This window comes from Podarcis muralis, chromosome 3, assembly GCF_964188315.1.
Source record: "Podarcis muralis chromosome 3, rPodMur119.hap1.1, whole genome shotgun sequence".
NCBI lineage: Eukaryota > Metazoa > Chordata > Lepidosauria > Squamata > Lacertidae > Podarcis > Podarcis muralis.
Genome location: NC_135657.1, coordinates 93798822 through 93818643, shown reverse-complemented (window position 1 = coordinate 93818643; position 19822 = coordinate 93798822). Strand labels below are relative to the sequence as shown.

At 46.6% G+C, this 19822-nt stretch overlaps 1 protein-coding gene across 1 annotated transcript; it reads right to left on the bottom strand.

The window, feature by feature from the left end:
- Positions 1–9786: 9786 nt before the first annotated feature.
- On the bottom strand, positions 9787–19817 carry CMPK2 (cytidine/uridine monophosphate kinase 2). Its single transcript, XM_028722481.2, has 5 exons — positions 19065–19817; positions 17713–17827; positions 15946–16147; positions 14136–14369; positions 9787–12358 (listed from the first exon to the last, which is right to left on the bottom strand). The coding sequence occupies exons 1-5, from the start codon at positions 19710–19712 to the stop codon at positions 12235–12237; spliced, it is 1323 nt and encodes a 440-aa protein (XP_028578314.2). The 5' UTR covers positions 19713–19817; the 3' UTR covers positions 9787–12234.
- Positions 19818–19822: the final 5 nt, after the last annotated feature.

Here is a 19822-nt window from a genome sequence, read left to right as displayed (position 1 = left end):
ACTCCCCCCAGTCTGCAAAGCAGCCACCGCAGGGCAATGCTAATTCATACGCTGAGGGAGTAATCCAAATCCAATCCAGAATAGAATAGATTGGTTTCTGGCTGAGCCACCTGAAGGCCCTCATTCCAGCTCAGAAAGGTATATGCCATCAGAAATTCTCCGAGTTCACCTGGCGCTCAGTGGAAGCCAGCTGAGCCGAAGCTGGAGAGAGTCCTGGAAAGGGGGCACCCTGGGAGGGTGGAATGGGTGTGGTGGGGGCAGAACAGGGAAGTGGGCGACATACCCTTACAGTGGTACCTCGCAAGACGAATGCCTCGCAAGACGAAAAATGCGCAAGACGAAAGAGTTTTCCGTTTTTTGAGTCGTTCCGCAAGACAAATTTCCCTATGGGCTTGCTTCGCAAGACGAAACGTCTTGCGAGTTCTTGCGAGTTTGTTTCCTTTTTCTTAACGCCACTAAGCCGTTAATAGCCGCTAAGCCACTAATAGCCGTGCTTCGCAAGACGAAAAAACCGCAAGACGAAGAGACTTGCGGAACGGATTAATTTCGTCTTGCGAGGCACCACTGTATTCCAAACTCTGTTCTGTCATTTACTGCTTTACTGCTACTGAAGGCAAATGAGCATAAGGGTCACAAATCCAATACACCCAGGACTGGCATTGTCCATAAGAAATCCAGTTGCAGCATACTTAAATTTACTGTAACTTATAATAAGTCACATAACTTATAATAACCTTAACACTAAGCATACTATGTACAGGACACCACACCAGAAGCAAAAGAGATAGAAAGAGAAAGTGAAGCCCAGGCTCCCTCTGGCCCTATTTTTATACTCAGCATGACCTTGGCAGAAGAGATAAGAGAACCAGTTTAAGCCAGCTGTACTCAGCTTCTCTGAAGGAATAACCCAAACATCATGAACCTCCTGCTTGTTTCTTTCACACAGAGGAGCTTTCCAGAACCCTCTTGAATTACCATATTTTTCGCTCTATAGGACGCACCAGACGATAAGACAGTTTGGGGGGGAGGAAACAAGAAAAAAAAAATTCTGAATCCCAGAAGCCAGAACAGCAAGAGGGATCTGGCTTCTGGGATAGCCTCTTGCTGTTCTGGCTTCTGAGATAGTTGCTGAAGCCTCTCCCGGGCAGCGGGATGAAGGCTCCCCCTGCCCGGAAGAGGCTGCGCACAGGTAAGCTGCCCTCTGTCCCTTCCCCCCACTTCCTGCAAGAGTCGCACGAAGCCTCCGCAGGGCAGCGGGGAGCCTTTGTCCTGCTGCCCTACGGAGGCTTTGTGGGAGCTATCCAAAATCCAGAATAGCTAGAGGGAGCGCTGCACAGCGCTCCCTCTAGCTGGCCTAGCTTTGCGCGAAGCCTCCGCAGGGCACGGGGAGACTTCATCCCGCTGCCCTGCAGAGGCTTTGCGCAGCTAAGCCCGAAGCTAGAACAGCGAGACGGAGCACTGCGCAGCGCTCCCTCTCGCTCTTCTGGCTTAGCCGCGCAGCCTGCATTCGCTTCATAAGACGGACACACATTTCCCCTTATGTTTAAGGAGGGGGAAAGTGCATCTTATAGAGTGAAAAATATGGTAATTAGAATAGGAAAGATCTCTACACATCAGATCAATACTTTCTGCACTAAGAAATGCAAACGTCAGTCATGTGACCTAGCAAATCTGTGGTGTAAGTCAACCTTTTTTTTAAAGGCTTGTTTTCCCTCTCCCAGGCTCTGGCAGGCTCCTGAACAGTGTTTGGAAAAGGGGCTTGCCCACATTTCTGCTTGTGTTGGGCCCTAGAAGGCACGAGACCATAGAATCATAGAAAGGGTCATCTTGTCCAATCCCCTGCAATGCAGGAATCCAAGGAGTCCAAGCTGTTTTCCTCTTGCCATGCTCCTTGCCAAGCTCTTTAGCGATAGATTGGAGCATGTGGCAATCTGGGGGGGGGGGGGGGGACCCAAATTGCCGTTTGCTCTGATTGAGCCAAAAAAAGAGTGGTTTTCCCTGGGGGAAAGCCGTGAGACAAGAGGAACTGTGAATAAGCAAGTTACACCAGCATAATTTACCCTTGTGTAAATCGCACTCGCTTCCTTTAGTTTGGATCGCCCAAAGAGGCTTGAGACATCCTCATCAAAGATCTCCTTTATCTAAGACCTGAGAAGACTTAAATTAAAGCCGTATTATAAAACAATGTGATCCGAAGATTAATTAACTAAGCTCTTTGTTAATAGTTCTTTACTTAATTTAGTGAATTTAGCTAGCTAAACTATTGTGTTTGCCCGACATAAAGGGATTGCGAAGCTTGTGGATTGCAACTTGTTCATGTCAAGGGTTGGACTGATTAAGAGAGGCACAAAACACACATAAAACTTCATTTCCCCACTTGAACCACATTCCCATAACTGCCAACTGCAAGATGGTGTTTCAGCGCATCCTTTCGTAATTATTTTTTCGTGATTTCTTTTAATAGCAAATTCACATTACGGCTATATTTCTTTGCACCAGAACAAAATTGGAGGTGGGGGCTGCGTAACCCAGTTAGGGGAAGGGAGACTTCAGGAGCTAATGTATTATTGTGTCCACTCCCCTTTCCTTTTCTTAATGAGCCAATTTGGTAAAAAAGAATGTTTTAAGGCATCCAGAAAAGCTTTAAAAGCAGCGGGACCTCTTGTATATATCCCAAGATGCAGCCAAGAGTGAAATTTTATAGACCCCCTGAAAAAAAATCAGATCCCTATTATGGAAAGTCTGACACACCCTTAATTATAACAGCATGAGCGAACCTATTAAAATATAATACATCAGAGGCGCAGACGGGCTCTCTACAATGTGGTGTCAGATCAATGCAATTGGTACATGGTTTTGGAGTGCCAGGAACCAACATTTTCCCCAGGCTGAATGATGCAATGATAGCGGAAATAGCGCTGGTTGAGAACGGCAATGTTGCAGAGCAGGTCCGCTAAGGAAGACTTCGAAAATAAAAGAGCGATGCAGCTGAAAGTGGAGGTTTTGCTCATAGGAGCTGATGAGATGGGCAATTCTATTATGATCAGTGCACCATCACGTTCCGCAGCAATTTAAAGACTACACATACGTACATACCAGGGGTATGTGCAGGGTTCAAGTTTCACCTTGCTTTAAAAACATTCTAGCCTGTTTCTGAGGTGTTCTGTGCACTCTCTGCTTTGCTCTGCGGTCAGCTCCCAAGATGCTCTGTGTAGAAAATGAAGCTCTGAGTCCCCCGATTCACTACAATGGGGAATCTAAAAAAATTGTTGGAATGCCTTTTCCCTTTCTTTTTGCCAAAATAGATGAAATTTACTCACATGGCTGTGTGGATTAAGCCTCTAGAACGTGGGTAGGCAAACTAAGGCCCGGGGATCCGGCCCAATCGCCTTCTAAATCGGAATCAGCGTGTTTTTACATGAGTACAATGGGTCCTTTTATTTAAAATGCATCTCTGGGTTATTTGTGGGGCCTGCCTGGTGATTTTACATGAGTAGAATGTGTGCTTTTATTTAAAACGCATCTCTGGGTTATTTGTGGTGCATAGGAATTTGTTCTTTCCCCCCCCCAAAAAAAAAATATAGTCCAACCCCCCACAAGGTCTGAGGGACAGTGAACCATCCCCCTGCTGAAAAAGTTTGCTGACCCCTGCTCTAGAATGAATGAAGCTTGGGAAATTGCAGACAAATAGGTCCAGGGGCTTTTTTGTGAGGGAAGTAAAATGGATCCACTTTCTTCCACATCCCTTATGGCAGGGATCTTTAATAAGTCTTATTATGTGAGGCTTCTCGATCAGATCACCGCCTGCAGAGTTCTGGAAAGCTGTGGCGTGTGTGTCTGTGTGTTTGTGCAGACGCACGCATGTGTGGTATAGCAGAGAAACACAGGATTTAAAAACCAACTCTTAAAAAATCTAACTCAGGCGAGAGGAGCTACTGATGTCTCCCTTCAACTTAGGGGAAGGGTACCCTCAAAGCACCTCTGTTTTCTTTGTTCCTTGGCATCCCATTCAGAGCCAATGTACACCCCTGATATATGCAAACACACAAGTCTGGTAAAATAGGAAGAACTGTTGTTCAATCACAGTGCCGAAGAAAATGCAACCATGGGTGTAGCCAGCTGCCCCATCCCCAATCAAGTAAATAAATAAAAATACTTAACTAACTGACCAATTGCATTGCAGACAACTCGGTTCTGCGTCCCCTAACATAAAGCCTGCACCACTAAAATAAATCCCAGCTACGCCCATGTGAGCAACCCTGAATACTTACTACCACCACCTCACTGCTTGTACTCTTTATCCCATTTACTTTAGAGTAGTCCTGTTAAAGTCACCTCCATTAAGGTCAATATCAGTAGACAACAGTTTTGCTGCCTTCCTTTATAGTGCAATAAAAAAATTAAGGTCTTATATATATATATATATATATATATATATATATATATATATATATGCTTTCGTAGATTTTCACGGGTACAGGAATGCAGGTTTTGGTGTCCTCGGGTGTCTTCCCGTGTAAAAGTTGGGGTGTCTAGGCGACGTTTCGACGAGGTCTCACTCGTCATCTTCAGGCTGGTGCTTTCGGCTTCTTGTTACTGGAACAGAGCAGGATCTCAGTGTTTGAGTTCCTATAAATACTGTTGAGGAGGTGTGGTGTATAGCCTCCAATGTTCTGGGCAGAGAGGAAGTTCCTAGGCTAGTGTGCCTTTTCTTCTTTTGTTCCTTAATTGCTTGAGGGATATCTTGAGTGATTTCTTGAGTGATATCCTGGTTACCACTTAGGTGGGTCATTAGGTGTGGATTAGTTGCTAAAGCCTTTGTGTCTTGACCTCTTGAACTTTGTGAAGAGTTTTTCTGAGAAGATGGCTGTAGTTGTGCTTTGGCTTGGCTTCGTGTATAGGGGCGAGCTGTGGTTTTGTGGCCTGTGCCAGCCAGATCTGTGTAGGGATTGCAGGGGGGTGCAGCATCCGGAGGTGCCACCATGGTTTGGCTACTGGATGGTGTCTGTAATTTATCTGTGGAGAGGGTCTGGGTTTGGGTCTGGTGAGGTTGATTGGTGATGGCGTTCTGTGTGCCTCTGGATCTGGTGTCAGTTTTTGTGGGGAGGGCTAATTTCCAGATGTCTGGCAAGCGGGATGTGTCGTCACGCTTGTTCATGTTGTGAGGGTGTTTCTCTATCTCGATGGCTTCCATGATTATTCTCTTGTGGTGATGTTCCATGTTAGAGAGCAATTTGGAATCTGCAAAATTAATTTCGTGTCCTGTTTCTTTCATGTGTTGGAAAAGAGAGGAAGTTTTTTCTTCTTTTTTGACGGCATTCTTGTGTTCTGCGATACGTGCATTTATTATTGACGAATAAATGCACGTATCGCAGAACACAAGAATGCCGTCAAAAAAGAAGAAAAAACTTCCTCTCTTTTCCAACACATGAAAGAAACAGGACACGAAATTAATTTTGCAGATTCCAAATTGCTCTCTAACATGGAACATCACCACAAGAGAATAATCATGGAAGCCATCGAGATAGAGAAACACCCTCACAACATGAACAAGCGTGACGACACATCCCGCTTGCCAGACATCTGGAAATTAGCCCTCCCCACAAAAACTGACACCAGATCCAGAGGCACACAGAACGCCATCACCAATCAACCTCACCAGACCCAAACCCAGACCCTCTCCACAGATAAATTACAGACACCATCCAGTAGCCAAACCATGGTGGCACCTCCGGATGCTGCACCCCCCTGCAATCCCTACACAGATCTGGCTGGCACAGGCCACAAAACCACAGCTCGCCCCTATACACGAAGCCAAGCCAAAGCACAACTACAGCCATCTTCTCAGAAAAACTCTTCACAAAGTTCAAGAGGTCAAGACACAAAGGCTTTAGCAACTAATCCACACCTAATGACCCACCTAAGTGGTAACCAGGATATCACTCAAGAAATCACTCAAGATATCCCTCAAGCAATTAAGGAACAAAAGAAGAAAAGGCACACTAGCCTAGGAACTTCCTCTCTGCCCAGAACATTGGAGGCTATACACCACACCTCCTCAACAGTATTTATAGGAACTCAAACACTGAGATCCTGCTCTGTTCCAGTAACAAGAAGCCGAAAGCACCAGCCTGAAGATGACGAGTGAGACCTCGTCGAAACGTCGCCTAGACACCCCAACTTTTACACGGGAAGACACCCGAGGACACCAAAACCTGCATATATATATATATATATATATATATATATATATATATATATAATAATGTTCATAAATGTACCAACCAAGCACGTACATAGATATGTGGACCACATGTCTGGAGCAGCACAGGAAGACCTCCCTGAAACCATTTTGACTCCCAAACTGACCAAATGTTTTCTCTGCAAGGAGGGAGGGGGTGAGGGAACCTTCCCATTGTCTCAGGAATTGGCATAGCTCTCAACTTTTCACTTTTCTTGCGAGGAATCCTATTTGGAATAAGGGAATTTCCCTTTAAAAAGGGGGAAAGTTGACAGCTATGGGAATTGGGTCATCAACATCTCAAAGGAATGGGCAGACAACCAGGAAAGGCAATCAGATAAGGCATTATCAGATAACCTGGCAGACAGGAAAAACAGCAACATTCACATTTCTGTTGTAGACTGCCTTTTCTGTGAAGTAGGTAAGATGTTTGTGGCAGGGTGTGTGTGTTGGGTTACACCCTTTTGTGTGATGTATGTATGATGTATGGAGGGGTGGTCTTGAGCTCCAGGGCAGGGAATTTAAAATGTCTATATAAGGGCAGGCACACCTTTGTTCTGGGTCCTCCTCCGTCCTCCTGCGTGTGAGGGGAGCACCCTGTTGCAACAGCTTTAATAAATCAGGCTTACTAGCTGCTTTGCTTCTCAATATTCTCTGGTTGGCCTCTGTTATTTTCTCCTACCGATAGGGAACCCACTTAAGGACTCTATATGGGCTCTTGGATACCCCATAACGGAAGATGGGGAAGATTTTGTTTACAACAATAGTCTGTGTTTTATGTTGTCGATACCGGTTTTCTTGAACAAGAGCAAAAGAGATGAGCTCCTAGAAGGGGGTCAAGAGATATGTTGGCCTTCCAAAAGCGCTACTTTCTAGTTTTCACACGATTTAACAAATTTTTTTGCCAGCTTTGGAAACACGTGCGAAACGTTTTCATTTCAGATCACGGAAACCGCAGCAAAACTGAGATGCTAAAGAAAGGTTTCCATGTTGGGGATAATAATCACTTGCAGCAGGCACCTTTTAAACGGGAATGCCAAAGTCTTTTTAATCCAAAACAGCCTTTCTCATCATCCTGGTGCCATTCAGATGAAGTCATTCCAGCACCCATCAGCCAGGGACGATGGCTACTAGCAAAATCCGGAGGGCACCAGGTTGCGGAAGGCTGTCTTACAGCATTTCGCCCAGGGAAGCCCTCCCCCTTATTCACAAAATCCTGCCAGACCACGATCTATCAACAGCAGCTCCACCAGAGAGCTCCAGCATGGCCCGAAGCTCTAGACTGAGCGTAATGCGTTCTGCTGTTTCAGCACTCTTTATCTCTGCTCGCTATCCCTCCAAAGCTGGAAATGATTGCCTTGACAGAAGGTATTTCTTGTTGCCTGACTTTAGAGACATGCCGTGCCTAGCTCTTTTCTGCCCTCTAGTGGCAATATCTGCTCATCTAGTTAAAAACAACAACAAAATGAAACACACACACCCCCTAACAAAACCGTTTGCCAATATTAAAAGGCAAAACACAGCGAAGGAACTAATTTCCATAGACCAGAACCAAGTCCTTTGGATTAAAAAGAGCCATTGTAAATATTGGTTGAGAAGGCGACGCAGCACTATGTTAATGGGATTTTGGTCCAGTAAAATATAATGTTAGCTCTAGGTCATGGGTACGCAAACTAAGGCCTAGGGGCTGGATCCGGCCCAATCGCCTTCTAAATCCTGCCCGCAGACGGTCCGGGAATCAGTGTGTTTTTACATGAGTAGAATGTGTGCTTTTATTTAAAATGCCCAGATAGGTTCAAGTTTATTAAATTTGTGAGGTCCATGCCTTTACACAAAATACCATAAAAAATTATTGAAAGATAGACAGTAAAATTATAAAAGTAAGCTAAAATTCATGCCATGCTGTCCCAGCAAGGAAACTACCCAAAAAACCCCACCATTCAGGAAAGAAGATACAGCAACAGGTTAAGAGAGCAATGGGAGGGACCTCACTGTTTCCTCCAGGAACCGTACCCTAGTTTTCATAGCCTTCACCACAAAGACCGCTACCACGTGAGAAATCCGTGGATCAGCGTCCACCAGTAAAAACTTTACTTGGTCCTCAGAGTTGACTATTGATTTGGGAATAATTTGTAACATCGCATCCCTGAAGGCCGAATAGATGGGACAATACAACATGTAATGTGTGAGATCCTCTTTGGTTCTCATATGACAAGGACATATACACTGCTCTACTGGGATTTTTGCATATCTGCCTGACAGATAGGCCGTAGGAATGGTTTGAAAACGGGCCATGGTGAAGGCTCTCCGAAGGGTGGGATTGGTGATATTCGCCAAGTAATTGGCGCAGGTTTTGACTGTTTTCAGTCGGGGAAACCAGTGGGAGGACCCTGGGTTCTGTATTTTTGTGATATCTAGCAGAGCGTCTCTCTCCAGGATCCATTCCCGAACTTTGTCCGGGCTCCACAGTTTGAGGATATTAAACTCCGGTAGGGTGTATCTAACCAGAATCTCAGATAGGTTTTGACGCCAAGTGGTGTTCTTTTGAAGAGATACAAAGGCTTGTTTGGCCAATAAGGTGTTTGAAGTGTTTGCAAGGTTGATGTAAAATCGTAGGAATCTTATGTGGGCCCTGGCAGACACAGAGGGTAAACCAACCTCCACCCTCAAGAAAGCTGCTGGGGTTCCTTGAGGAAGGCCTAGAATCCTCTTGAGATAATAATTTTGCAAAATTTCAAGCCGTTCCAGCAGCCTCTGGTTCCACCCCCAGAGTTCTATCCCATATAACATCTGGGGAATAGCTTTCCCAACAAAAGCTCTTAATGCCGGGATCACAAATTGTCCTCCCCGGGTATGGAAGAAACTAAGCAGGACACCAATTGTTCTTCGTGTTAGGATGGTTACAGCCTTAAAGTGGGCTAGCCAACTAGATGTAGCCTGGAATGTGACACCCAGATATTTAAAAAAAGGGCACTGTTCAATCACATGTTCGTCTAAAGACCATCTAAAGGTGTGGCGAGCTCTAGTGAACACCACAAATTTTGTTTTGTCATAGTTTATCTTTAGTTAGTTATGGGAACAGTAGGCTGCAATCCCCTCCAGCATGCTGCGTAGGCCTCTTCAGGTGAGTGCCATTAAAGCCATGTCATCGGCATATAGCAATATATTCAGACGTTTACCTTCAAGGGCTGGAGCCGATGACTTGTACTTTGCCATGTACTGAACAATGTCGTTTATATAAAAGTTAAAAAGAAATGGGGCTAGCGGGCATCCCTGTTTGACCCCTTTCCCCAATGGCAGTGGGTCCGTAAGAGTTCCCGATGGCCCAGTTCTGACTTTGACTGTAATATCTGTGTGTAACTCTCTGAGAATTTTTAAAAGTCGTCTATCAATGTCCGTTTCATATAATTTTTTCCATAGTCTATCTCTACAGATTGAGTCAAAGGCAGATGTCAAGTCAACGAAGGCCACAAAGAGTCTGCTCTTATATGCTTAATATTTAAAATGCATCTCTGGGTTATTTGTGGGGCATAGGAATTCGTTCATTATTTTTTTTTCAAAATATAGTCCGGCCCCCCACAAGGTCTGAGGGACTGTGAACCGGCCTCCTGCTGGAAAAGTTTGCTGATCCCTGCTCTAGATGCACAAGTTAGTGATGCTTTAGTCCAGTGTTTCCCAGCTGGGGGCCATATGGCCCCCTGGTGGGCCCAGGATATTCCAAGGGAGCCACAGGTGAAAATGCATAAATGGGGGGGGGGGCACAGCACGAGCATAGGCGGCCACAGAGGGAAGTGATAAGTGAAGAAAATACTCCTTAGAGTATTAATCTTAATTTTTGCTCTTCAATTTTAGTGAATTGAAATATGCATTAAATTCGCAAAAATCCGCTGGTTAACATTTTGAGGCTATCTTTCAATTTATAGCACAAGCAATCTGAAATATGAATATTCCTCTTCGTGGAAATGCATCTTCAAGCATCTATTAATGACTACTAATAGTCATGATGACAACTACACAGAGTTCTCCTTAGGTTTTCATGCTGTCTGCCCTGAATGAGTAGTCTGGTTTATTTTATATGCACATGCATAATCACATAGACAACAGGTGCACAGCCAAGGTTTTGCAAGAGAAATGACAATTTTAATCCATGCAAGATACATTACTCCTCCTGTTGAAATGCAGGACAGTGACAAATTCAGGTGATTAAAACACGAGAAGTGGGAGAGTGAACTGGCTCATTTAAGTGAAAGCTAGAGACCCCTCGGCTCTACCCACTACAAGTCAAAGTTTAGGATTACTTTCCTACATAGAGTTTGCTTGAGGAGACATGAATCTTCTTCATTTGCAATTGTTCAGATATCAGCCACTCCAAATGATCGTTGGTAATATAAAGGTAAAGGGACCCCTGACCATTAGGTCCAGTCGTGGCTGACTCTGGGGTTGCGGCACTCATCTTGCTTTATTGGCCGAGGGAGCCGGCGTACAGCTTCCGGGTCATGTGGCCAGCATGACTAAGCCGCTTCTGGCAAACCAGAGCAGCGCACGGAAATGCCGTTTACCTTCCCGCCAGAGCGGTACCTATTTATTTACTTGCACTTTGATGTGCTTTCAAACTGCTAGGTTGGCAGGAGCTGGGACCGAGATACGGGAGCTCACCCCATTGCGGGGATTCGAACCGCAAGTCCTAGGCTCTGTGATTTAACCCACAGTGCCACCCGCGTCCCTCATTGGTAATATAGGCCAAAACTAAAAGTTTAGAGCTAAACAATATTCCTTATGATCTTTTGCTGAAGCCAAAATCCAGCCCAGCGGGCTATGCATAAATACTCCTGTTTCCCCAATTTCTTTTTAAAACAGTGAGCTGCACCTCTCTTTGCTGCCACTTGAGTGTGCCAAAAAAAAGGGAAGGAAGGAAAAATGAAGTTGAGCGATGTGAGTTACTTCGTAAGCCACAGAAAAGCAGCAGTGTGGCACGAAAGGACTTGCACATCCACCATTCCGTGCTGCCCCCCAGTGCAGAATTATATCTCTAATTATCAGAGTAATCAGCTCTCAGGACATCATTTTACATTTTTATGGACTATGACTCACTGGGCAGATTGACTCTACAAAAAAGCATTAGTGTTATAATGGCTTAATTGTCATAGCCTCCCTGCAAAGAATTGTAACTGAAGTTTGGTGAGAGTTGGGAATTAGGATCGTGCCAAATTGCTGCCTGTGAACATTTTCCAAGCTGAAGGGGGTGTGTGTGTGGAATTCATGATCACCACCTTTTTACCTTTTTGGTGTACCGCTTTGCAACTTTTCAGAACTGCTGTCTTCCCTAACCCACAGTTTCAGCTCCATATTTTTTTATTAAATGGGCTAGCGAAAGCGGAATCATGTAGGCAGCATAATGAGTTCGCTAAATTAAGTAATCCATCAGGTTTGGCCATGTGATATTGTCACAAAGCCAAGTCAGAGCAAGAGCAAGAAGCAGTGCCCTCACTCTTACCTTGTAGTCCCCTGAAAAACTGGGGAAATAATAATAATAATAATATCCATTATTATTATTATTATTATTATTATTATTATTATTATTATTATTATTCCCCTCCCTCCCCAGCCAGAGCTGGGCTCAGGGTGGCTAACACCAATAAAATCACAGTAAAAACATAATAGGGGGAAAGAAAAGAAAAGAAAAACCAATTTAAAATACAGGTGAAAATGAGAGGGACAACAAATCCCTCCCCAAAAAACAGATACCCCTGATTTGCCTCTGGTTGTACTGAGATTTCTGTTACAAATCCTTGGTGCTCATCAGCAAACTATCATTGATAGGATTTTTGGCTAACCCACGACAATGTGGCATCCGTCCCATATAATCCAATATGCTTCTCACTCTTTGAGAAAATGAAGTTGTTAACACTCCTACTCAAGACTTATCTGCTGGGAAGTTTGGGGGCAACCCCTTTTATGCCAAAGCAGCCTGGCACTACTACATTCACAACCAATTATGGTAAATGACACTGGTTTTTAACTAGGTGCAGAACAGCTTTGAGAACCTCTTCTCTAGAGGGACTGGCGTCAACTGGTTGACACGTCGGATTCTCCATCCTTCTGTAAGATTCTTCAACTCTGTCAGAAAAGAGTAAGGAAGAGTACAAATTTAACCCACACATAGAAGTGAGTCACAATGTTTCCATTGCAATGCTACTCAGTTCGCTCCTTAGGAACCTACTCCCAAGACGATGTATTTAGGATTGACTCCTGTAACAGATTTCAGCTATCCACTGATAAGTTTATAGTACTATCCTCCCAGGGTGGTGGCATGGTCGGAGCCATGAAAGTGCATCAGCAGGGATGCCTGATTGGCTCTGCCACTGTGCTTTTTCAGCTCCAACCTCACCAACCACACCGTGACACTCTCACACTATCCCAGTAACCAGCAACAGTGTTGATATCAAATGGGTGGCTCCATGGCACCACCCCACCTGTGTTTACCCAACATGAATCACACCAAGCTGAACAGGCCTTTCACACTAGAAAGTTTGTTTAGAATTGTAGCCTTAATTGAGCTGTTTTAGATGCATATCCCACTTTCCAACTGGAGTCAAAAGACTTCACGACACATCTGAAGTACTGCCATAATTAAAACATTGAAAGAAATGGATTCCTAAGGAGAACTAAGGGACAGCGTGGCAGGGTGGAGAGAAGAGGGGACAGGATGAAAAATAGCTCATAAAATGGGCAGAGGGTGTCACTGCTGTGTTGGTGAAGGGGTCAAGTGATCTGGTTCAGGAGCAAGTGGGTAGCAGGATCTTTGCCTGCCTGCCTCCTTCTCCAGGCTATCTCGCCTGGGGCAGGTGGCCTTATCCAAGTCTTTAAAAATGCCACATGGTGTAAGCCATGGGTAGGCAACCTAAGGCCTGGGGGCCAGATCCGGCCCAATCGCCTTCTAAATCTGGCCCGCAGATGGTCTGGGAATCAGCGTGTTTTTATATGAGTAGAATGTGTGCTTTTATTTACAATGCATCTCTGGGTTATTTGTGGGGCATAGGAATTCATTCACCCCCCCCCCCAAATATAGTCTGCCCCCCCCCACAAGGTCTGAGGGACAGTGGATCGGCCCCCTACTGAAAAAGCTTGCTGACCTCTGGTGTAAGCCATGAAGTGGGAACCTATGACCTCCAGATGTTGTTGGACTACAACTCTCATCATCCCTGAATATTTGCCACACTGGCTGGGACTGAAGGGAATTGCAGCCCAACAACTTCTGGAGAGCCACAGTTGAAACAACTCTTTAAAAAAATGTCCAGCTCAATTCTTCTCTTTTGCCTTCTCTGCACAGGGTGTGGCTCCCCTCTGACAGCTCTGCTTTCTCTATACAGGCATTCCTCCTCAACCAACACCTAAACCTTTTTCAGCCATCTTGGTTCCCAGGCAACACAGCATCAGGTTGTTGACCTAACAAAGCAATATGCCGGGATAGAGCTGACCGACTGGTTTGTCCATTTTAGCAGTACCTTACAACCCGCGGCGGGGTGCGCTCCTGTCGCTCGGTCCCAGCGCCTGCCAACCTAGCAGTTCGAAAGCACCCCCGGGTGCAAGTAGATAAATAGGGACCACTTACTAGCGGGAAGGTAAACGGCGTTCCGTGTGCTGCGCTGGCTCGCCAGATGCAGCTTGTCACGCTGGCCACGTGACCCGGAAGTGTCTCCGGACAGCGCTGGCCCCCAGCCTATAGAGTGAGATGGGCGCACAACCCTAGAGTCTGTCAAGACTGGCCCGTACAGGCAGGGGTACCTTTACCTTTACCTACAATCATAGAATCAAGAGTTGAAAGGGGCCCTTGAGTTCATCCGCTCCAGTTCTCTGGCCAAGCTTACAACAATATTATGGGTTTAATACATACTTTTGACGGAAACAAGTATTAGCTTCTAGCTCAGTCTCCTCCTCTGTTTTCTCCATCCCTCGTCCCTTCAGTCTCCGGATTCTTTCCTCAGGACTAACAGTTAGCAGTAGAACAACATCTGGTTTTAGGAGGTCTTCGGGCCAGTGGTATACTTCATGATGCAGAGGAGGGAGATTCTGCACTTTCCCACTTATTTCGGTGGCAACTGCATACGCGGCAGTGCTGTGCCAATACCTATCAAATTACGGGTGTGGGTGAAACTTGAGGCATTTGAAGGTTTCAAGAAAATTCAACACTAGGTGCATAGAATGAGCTGTGCAAATAGGCGACTCTGCATTTAACTAAAATCCGTTATGTGGCCTTCATTCTCATTTTGGACTACATCTCTTCTCAAGAGGCATTTAAAGCAGTCTATACGAAGGGCTAGCCTCATAAGAACCATGTGTGAGGTAGGTTAGTCTAAGCCTGCAGGGATGTCCAACAGGTCGATCGCGATCTACTGGTAGATCCGTGCGAGGTTTTGGTAGATCGCGGGTCGATCTGTGGCTCCCTTTCCTCAGCGGCGTTGAAAGTGACTCCTGCCCCGCCTTCTCGCCCTGCCCTCCATTGTTGTCTGATCAGTGGAAGGGAAGACGGAGCTTTCTCCCTGTGGCTGTTTTCATTAAAAGCGATATTATTGTGAGCAGCTTTTTTCCTTAGACCCTTGCCCCTTTAACCCCCCCAGAAACAGAACTTCCCTCCTAAGAATTGGAGCTTTCATCCTCCCTTAAAAAAGCTCAACAACTTTGCCCTGAACCCCAAAAAGCAGGGGTAGATCATTGTCAGATTTTAATTCTGAAAATAGATCGCAGTCTTTTGTGAGTTGGCCAACCCTGGTTTAAGGGATGGTGACGTTGGTCACATCTCTGCCATGCACATTTAAAATACAGTGGTGCCTCGCAAGACGAAAAACTCGCTAGATGAAAGGGTTTTCCGTTTTTTGAGTCATTCCGCAATGCGAATTTCCCTATGGGCTTGCTTCGCAAGACGAATCGTCTTGCGAGTTCTTGCGAGTTTGTTTCCTTTTTCTTAAAGCCGCTAAGCCATTAATAGCCGCTAAGCCGCTAATAGCCGTGCTTCGCAAGACGGAAAAACCACAAGACGAAGAGACTCGCGGAACGGATTAATTTCGTCTTGCGAGGCACCACTGTACGTCTGTACCACTTTGACAGTCATGGCTTCCTCCAGAGAATCCTGGAAAGGGTAGCTGCTGTGAGAAACACACGTTCAATCTTCCTTGAGTGCAAGCAACAAGTCCTCTGGATTCAGGCCTGTTAACTTCAGGTAAGAGTGAGATCCAGCCAATCAAAACAAGGGGTGATTGACTGGTTATATTATACATGCTTTTGCTTTCTAAGACTCTAAAGCAGAACGATGGCAAGTAGGGCAAAAATAATGCCAATGGTGGCCCCATACAGGAAACAGGTAATGTAATTATATACAGTGGTACCTCGGGGTTACATACGCTTCAGGTTACATACGCTTCAGGTTACATATTCTTCAGGTTACAGCCTCCGCTAACCCAGAAATAGTACCTCGGGTTAAGAACTTTGCTTCAGGATGAGAACAAAATCGTGCAGCGCCGGCACAGCAGCAGCAGGAGGCCCCATTAGCTAAAGTAGTGCTTAAGGTTAAGAACAGTTTCAGGTTAAGAACAGACCTCCAGAATGAATTAAGTTCTTAACCCAAGGTACCACTGTACAGACAGAAAAAGGGCTCCCAAGTTCTTTTGGATAATGTGCAATGAAGAGAATATTTCTTTTTTACCAACCTGTCTACGATCACTGGTAACTTAGAGGATGCTTTCGCTATTTCGGAAGCAAGGATGTAATTGGTCAGAGCATAAAATGCCCTCCGTATGAGCGTTGGTTCATCATCAAATATCTTTCTCCACTGGCTGACGCTAGGCGGAGGAGACCTCAAGAGAACAGCATTCAGCGAATCCTTCACAGCTTGAGTCAATGTTGTTTTGCCTATATATAATACAAGGAAGACAGTGTCCTTTATTCACGGCACAGTGCAAGAGTTGATCTAAGAAGTTCAACAGAGACAAAAGCATCCTCTGAAAGCCTCTTGAATTTTGTAACATCTGTATAAGTACTTAAAAAAAATGCATACTGTTCAACCAGAAATTGCAGGGTGTAATGTATTATTATTATTATTATTATTATTATTATTATTATTATTTGTTTGATTAAATTGGTATACCACCCTTCATCCAAAGATTCCAGGGTGGTTCACAACAGAAAAATACAAAATAGGAACACAAAATACATAATAAAACAAAACCAACCAATAAGTCCCCTCCCACAGACACATTTAAAAAGCCACAGAATTCCTGGCTGGAGAGAAACGTTTTTGCCTGGTGCCTAAGAACAGTGGCGTAGCGTGGGTTGTCAGCACCCGGGGCAAGGCAAGTAATTTGCGCCCCCTAACCCGTGGATTTGCGCCCCCTAACCCGTGGATTTGCGCCCCCTAACCTGTGGATTTGCCCTAATCCCAGATGTTGCGCCCGGTGCGGCCGGCCCCCCCTGCACCCCCCACGCTACGCCACTGCCTAAGAATATGTAAAGAAGATGCCAGGTGAGCTTCCCTGGGGAAAGCATTCCACAGATGGCAGAGGGATGTGGGTGGAGCTGTGGCCTAAACCACTGAGCCTCTTGGGCTTGCCGATCAAAAGGTCAGCAGTTTGAATCCCTGCAACGGGGTGAGCTCCCGTTGCTCTGTCCCAGCTCCTGCCAACCTAGCAGTTCGAAAGCACCCCAGTACAAGTAGATAAATAGGTACCACTGCAGCGGGAAGGTAAACTGCGTTTCCATACACTCTGGCACTTGTCATGGTGTTCTGTTGTGCCAAAAGCAGTTTAGTCATGCTGGCCACATGACCCAGAAAGCTGTCTGCGGACGAACGCCGGCTCCCATGGCCTGAAACTGAGATGAGCACGGCAACCCCTCAGTTTCCTTTGACTGGACTTAACCGTCCAGGGGTCTTTGACCTTTACCTTTGTACCTCTACAGATGGGGAACCACCACAGAAAAGGCCCATTCTTGTGTAGCCACCCTCCAGAACTTCTCATGGAGGAGGCAAACAATGTAAATGTGCCTGAGTGAATTAAATGGCCTGTTTTTCCCTCCTTCCTGGCACTGATGGTTCTTTTGGTGAGATGAAGACATCAGTTGTCTTCCACCCTACTCTGATTCCTTCCTTCACCCTCGAGACATGTTTGGTGGCCTGTGCTCTTGCTGTTCTTCTCCCATGCCTGACGAATTAGGGTCATCCTGAGTGTGTGAATAGGATTGCAGGTTTAGCATCATCAACAGAGAGACCCAACCTTCTTGGAGCAGCCCTATCAAGGGGGAGCCCCAAGAACCGTCCAATGAAGACCAAATGTGCTCAGTGGCCACTGAAAGTTGACTGTTGGGGATGGACAGAGACCTGGGTGGAGCAGCTGAAACCCTGAATCCCTTCTCACTGCAACATTCTGTTGCAGAGCTCACAGGTTTATTCACGCCTTTTGAGTTTTGCCTTAAACTCTTACCTGTTGCATCCAGACCCTCGATAACTATCACTGGGAAATCGCCCTTCTTTGGATGCTGAGGGCACTGATCCACCAGATCAAGGACTGCTTTGGCCTCAGGAATGAGAGAAGTGCACTGTAAGGAAAGCATGTATTTACTAAAGAAGCAGTTGCTTATCAATAACTCGGGGACTGAAGCCTCAGCAATGTCTATGGGGGAGCATTTAAAGGTCTGTCACAAAAGCTTGTGAGAGCTCTGGGAGATAGCGATGGGGCGACTCAATAGCGTTTGTTTCCTGGGGTTCTTTGGAATGTCCCAATGACAGCCTGCCCAGTCCCCTTGCTGGGAGGCCAAGATATGTTTGAATTCCCTGAAACAGGGACAGTGCAGAGAGAGATTCATTTGGGCATTAAAGGAAACAGAGAGGGAAGAAAAAATGCTACTATAGCAGCTGCTGGATAGCTCCCTCAGTAAAGCATGAGACTCTTAATAATCTCAGGGTTGTGGGTTCGAGTCTCATGTTGGGCAAAAGTATTCCTCCATTGCAGGGGGTTGGACTAGATGACCCTTGGGGTGCCTCTTTGATTCTATACTTTTCCAGCAAGTGAAGAAGACCTTGTTCCAACAGGCATTTTGGAATTGACTGCTTTTAACAAGGGAGGTGGTGCCATGCTGCTTTGTTGTGATTGTACGTTTTCAATAGAGAAAGAGAGGGGGGGTTCAATTTTATTAAATCATTTTTTTAAAAAAATGATTGGTTTCTTTTTACGCTTTTCAGCTGTTTTTAGCTGTAAGCTGCCTTGTACCCCTTTCATGGGGGGAAATAACAGGAACCTCTTTTTTGTTGTTAAAAATTGTGGCATTTATTGTAACAGCTTGATGGTGAGTACCGGCACCTGAAGGCTGCCCATTCTGCCAATCCTGGGAGTTATTTCATTCGCCTAAGCAAGAGACCATAAAGAAGGCTGATCACCAAAGAATTGATGCTTTTGAATTCTGGTGCTGGAGGAGACTCTTGAGAGTCCCATGGACTGCAAGAAGATCAAACCTACCCATTCTTAAAGAAATCAGCCCTGAGTGCTCACTGGAAGGACATATCGATTGAAGCTGAGGCTCCAATACTTTGGCCACCTCATGAGAAGAGAAGACTCCCTGGAAAAGACCCTCATGCTGGGAAAGATGGAGGGCACAAGGAGAAGAGGACGAGATGGTGTTCTCGAAGCTATCAGCATGAGTTTGACCAAACTGCGGGAGGCCGTGGAAGACAGGAGTGCCTGGCTGCTCTGATCCATGGGGTCACACAGAGTCAGACATGACTAAACGACTAAACAACAGCAACAAGCAAGAGATGCACATGAGAAGCAACACTCACCTCCTCCAGGACCCTCCGGGCAGCTCCCCGAGAGCGGAACACGGCGTCGTCCAGGAGGTGCGCGCCGGCAGGATGCAGCGCCGGCTCCTCCTCGGCGACCACGCGTGCCCTGCGCACCAGCTGCCTGCCCTGCGCCGCCCCGTCAAGGCGCCACAGTGCGCAGCGCACCTCGCCGCCTTCCGCCACCTCGTATACCGCAAGGTGGACCGGCGCCGGCAGCAGGTGGCGAAGCAGCTCTTCGAGGGAGCGCTCGATCTCGGGCGCCCGCCGCTCGTCCTGCACCAGGAAGCCTCTCTCCAGCGCAGCCTCGCGGCTGGGGCTGTAGGAGAGGAGCGCCAGCGCTGCGCTCCCGGCCCCGAAGGGCTGCTCCTGGCTCAGCCTCCGCTGCAGAAGCCGGTGCAGCCGGGCAGCCCGGACCCGCTCCCGGGGGCTCCCCGCCGCCGGGAGGCAGAAGGAGTAGCATCTCCCCGGACGGGGCAGGAAGCACCGGGGAGGCGCACGGTGGTTGTTGTCGTCGTCGTTGCTCAGGGAGAAATGGACCAGCTCCGAGCCCGCGAGTTCCACCACGAAGCGGCGATCGGGAGGCGTCGCCATGGCGGAGCGGCGTCTGAGCGGCACCAGCAGAGCGAGGGCGCCCCGTCGCAGCATCGCTTCGCCGCAGAGAATCGAAACTTACCGAGCGGGGCGCGCAACAGGCAGGGACGCGAAAGTGATCGAGGAGGAGTGGGGGCGGTTTCCGCCAGGCGGCGCATGCGCGC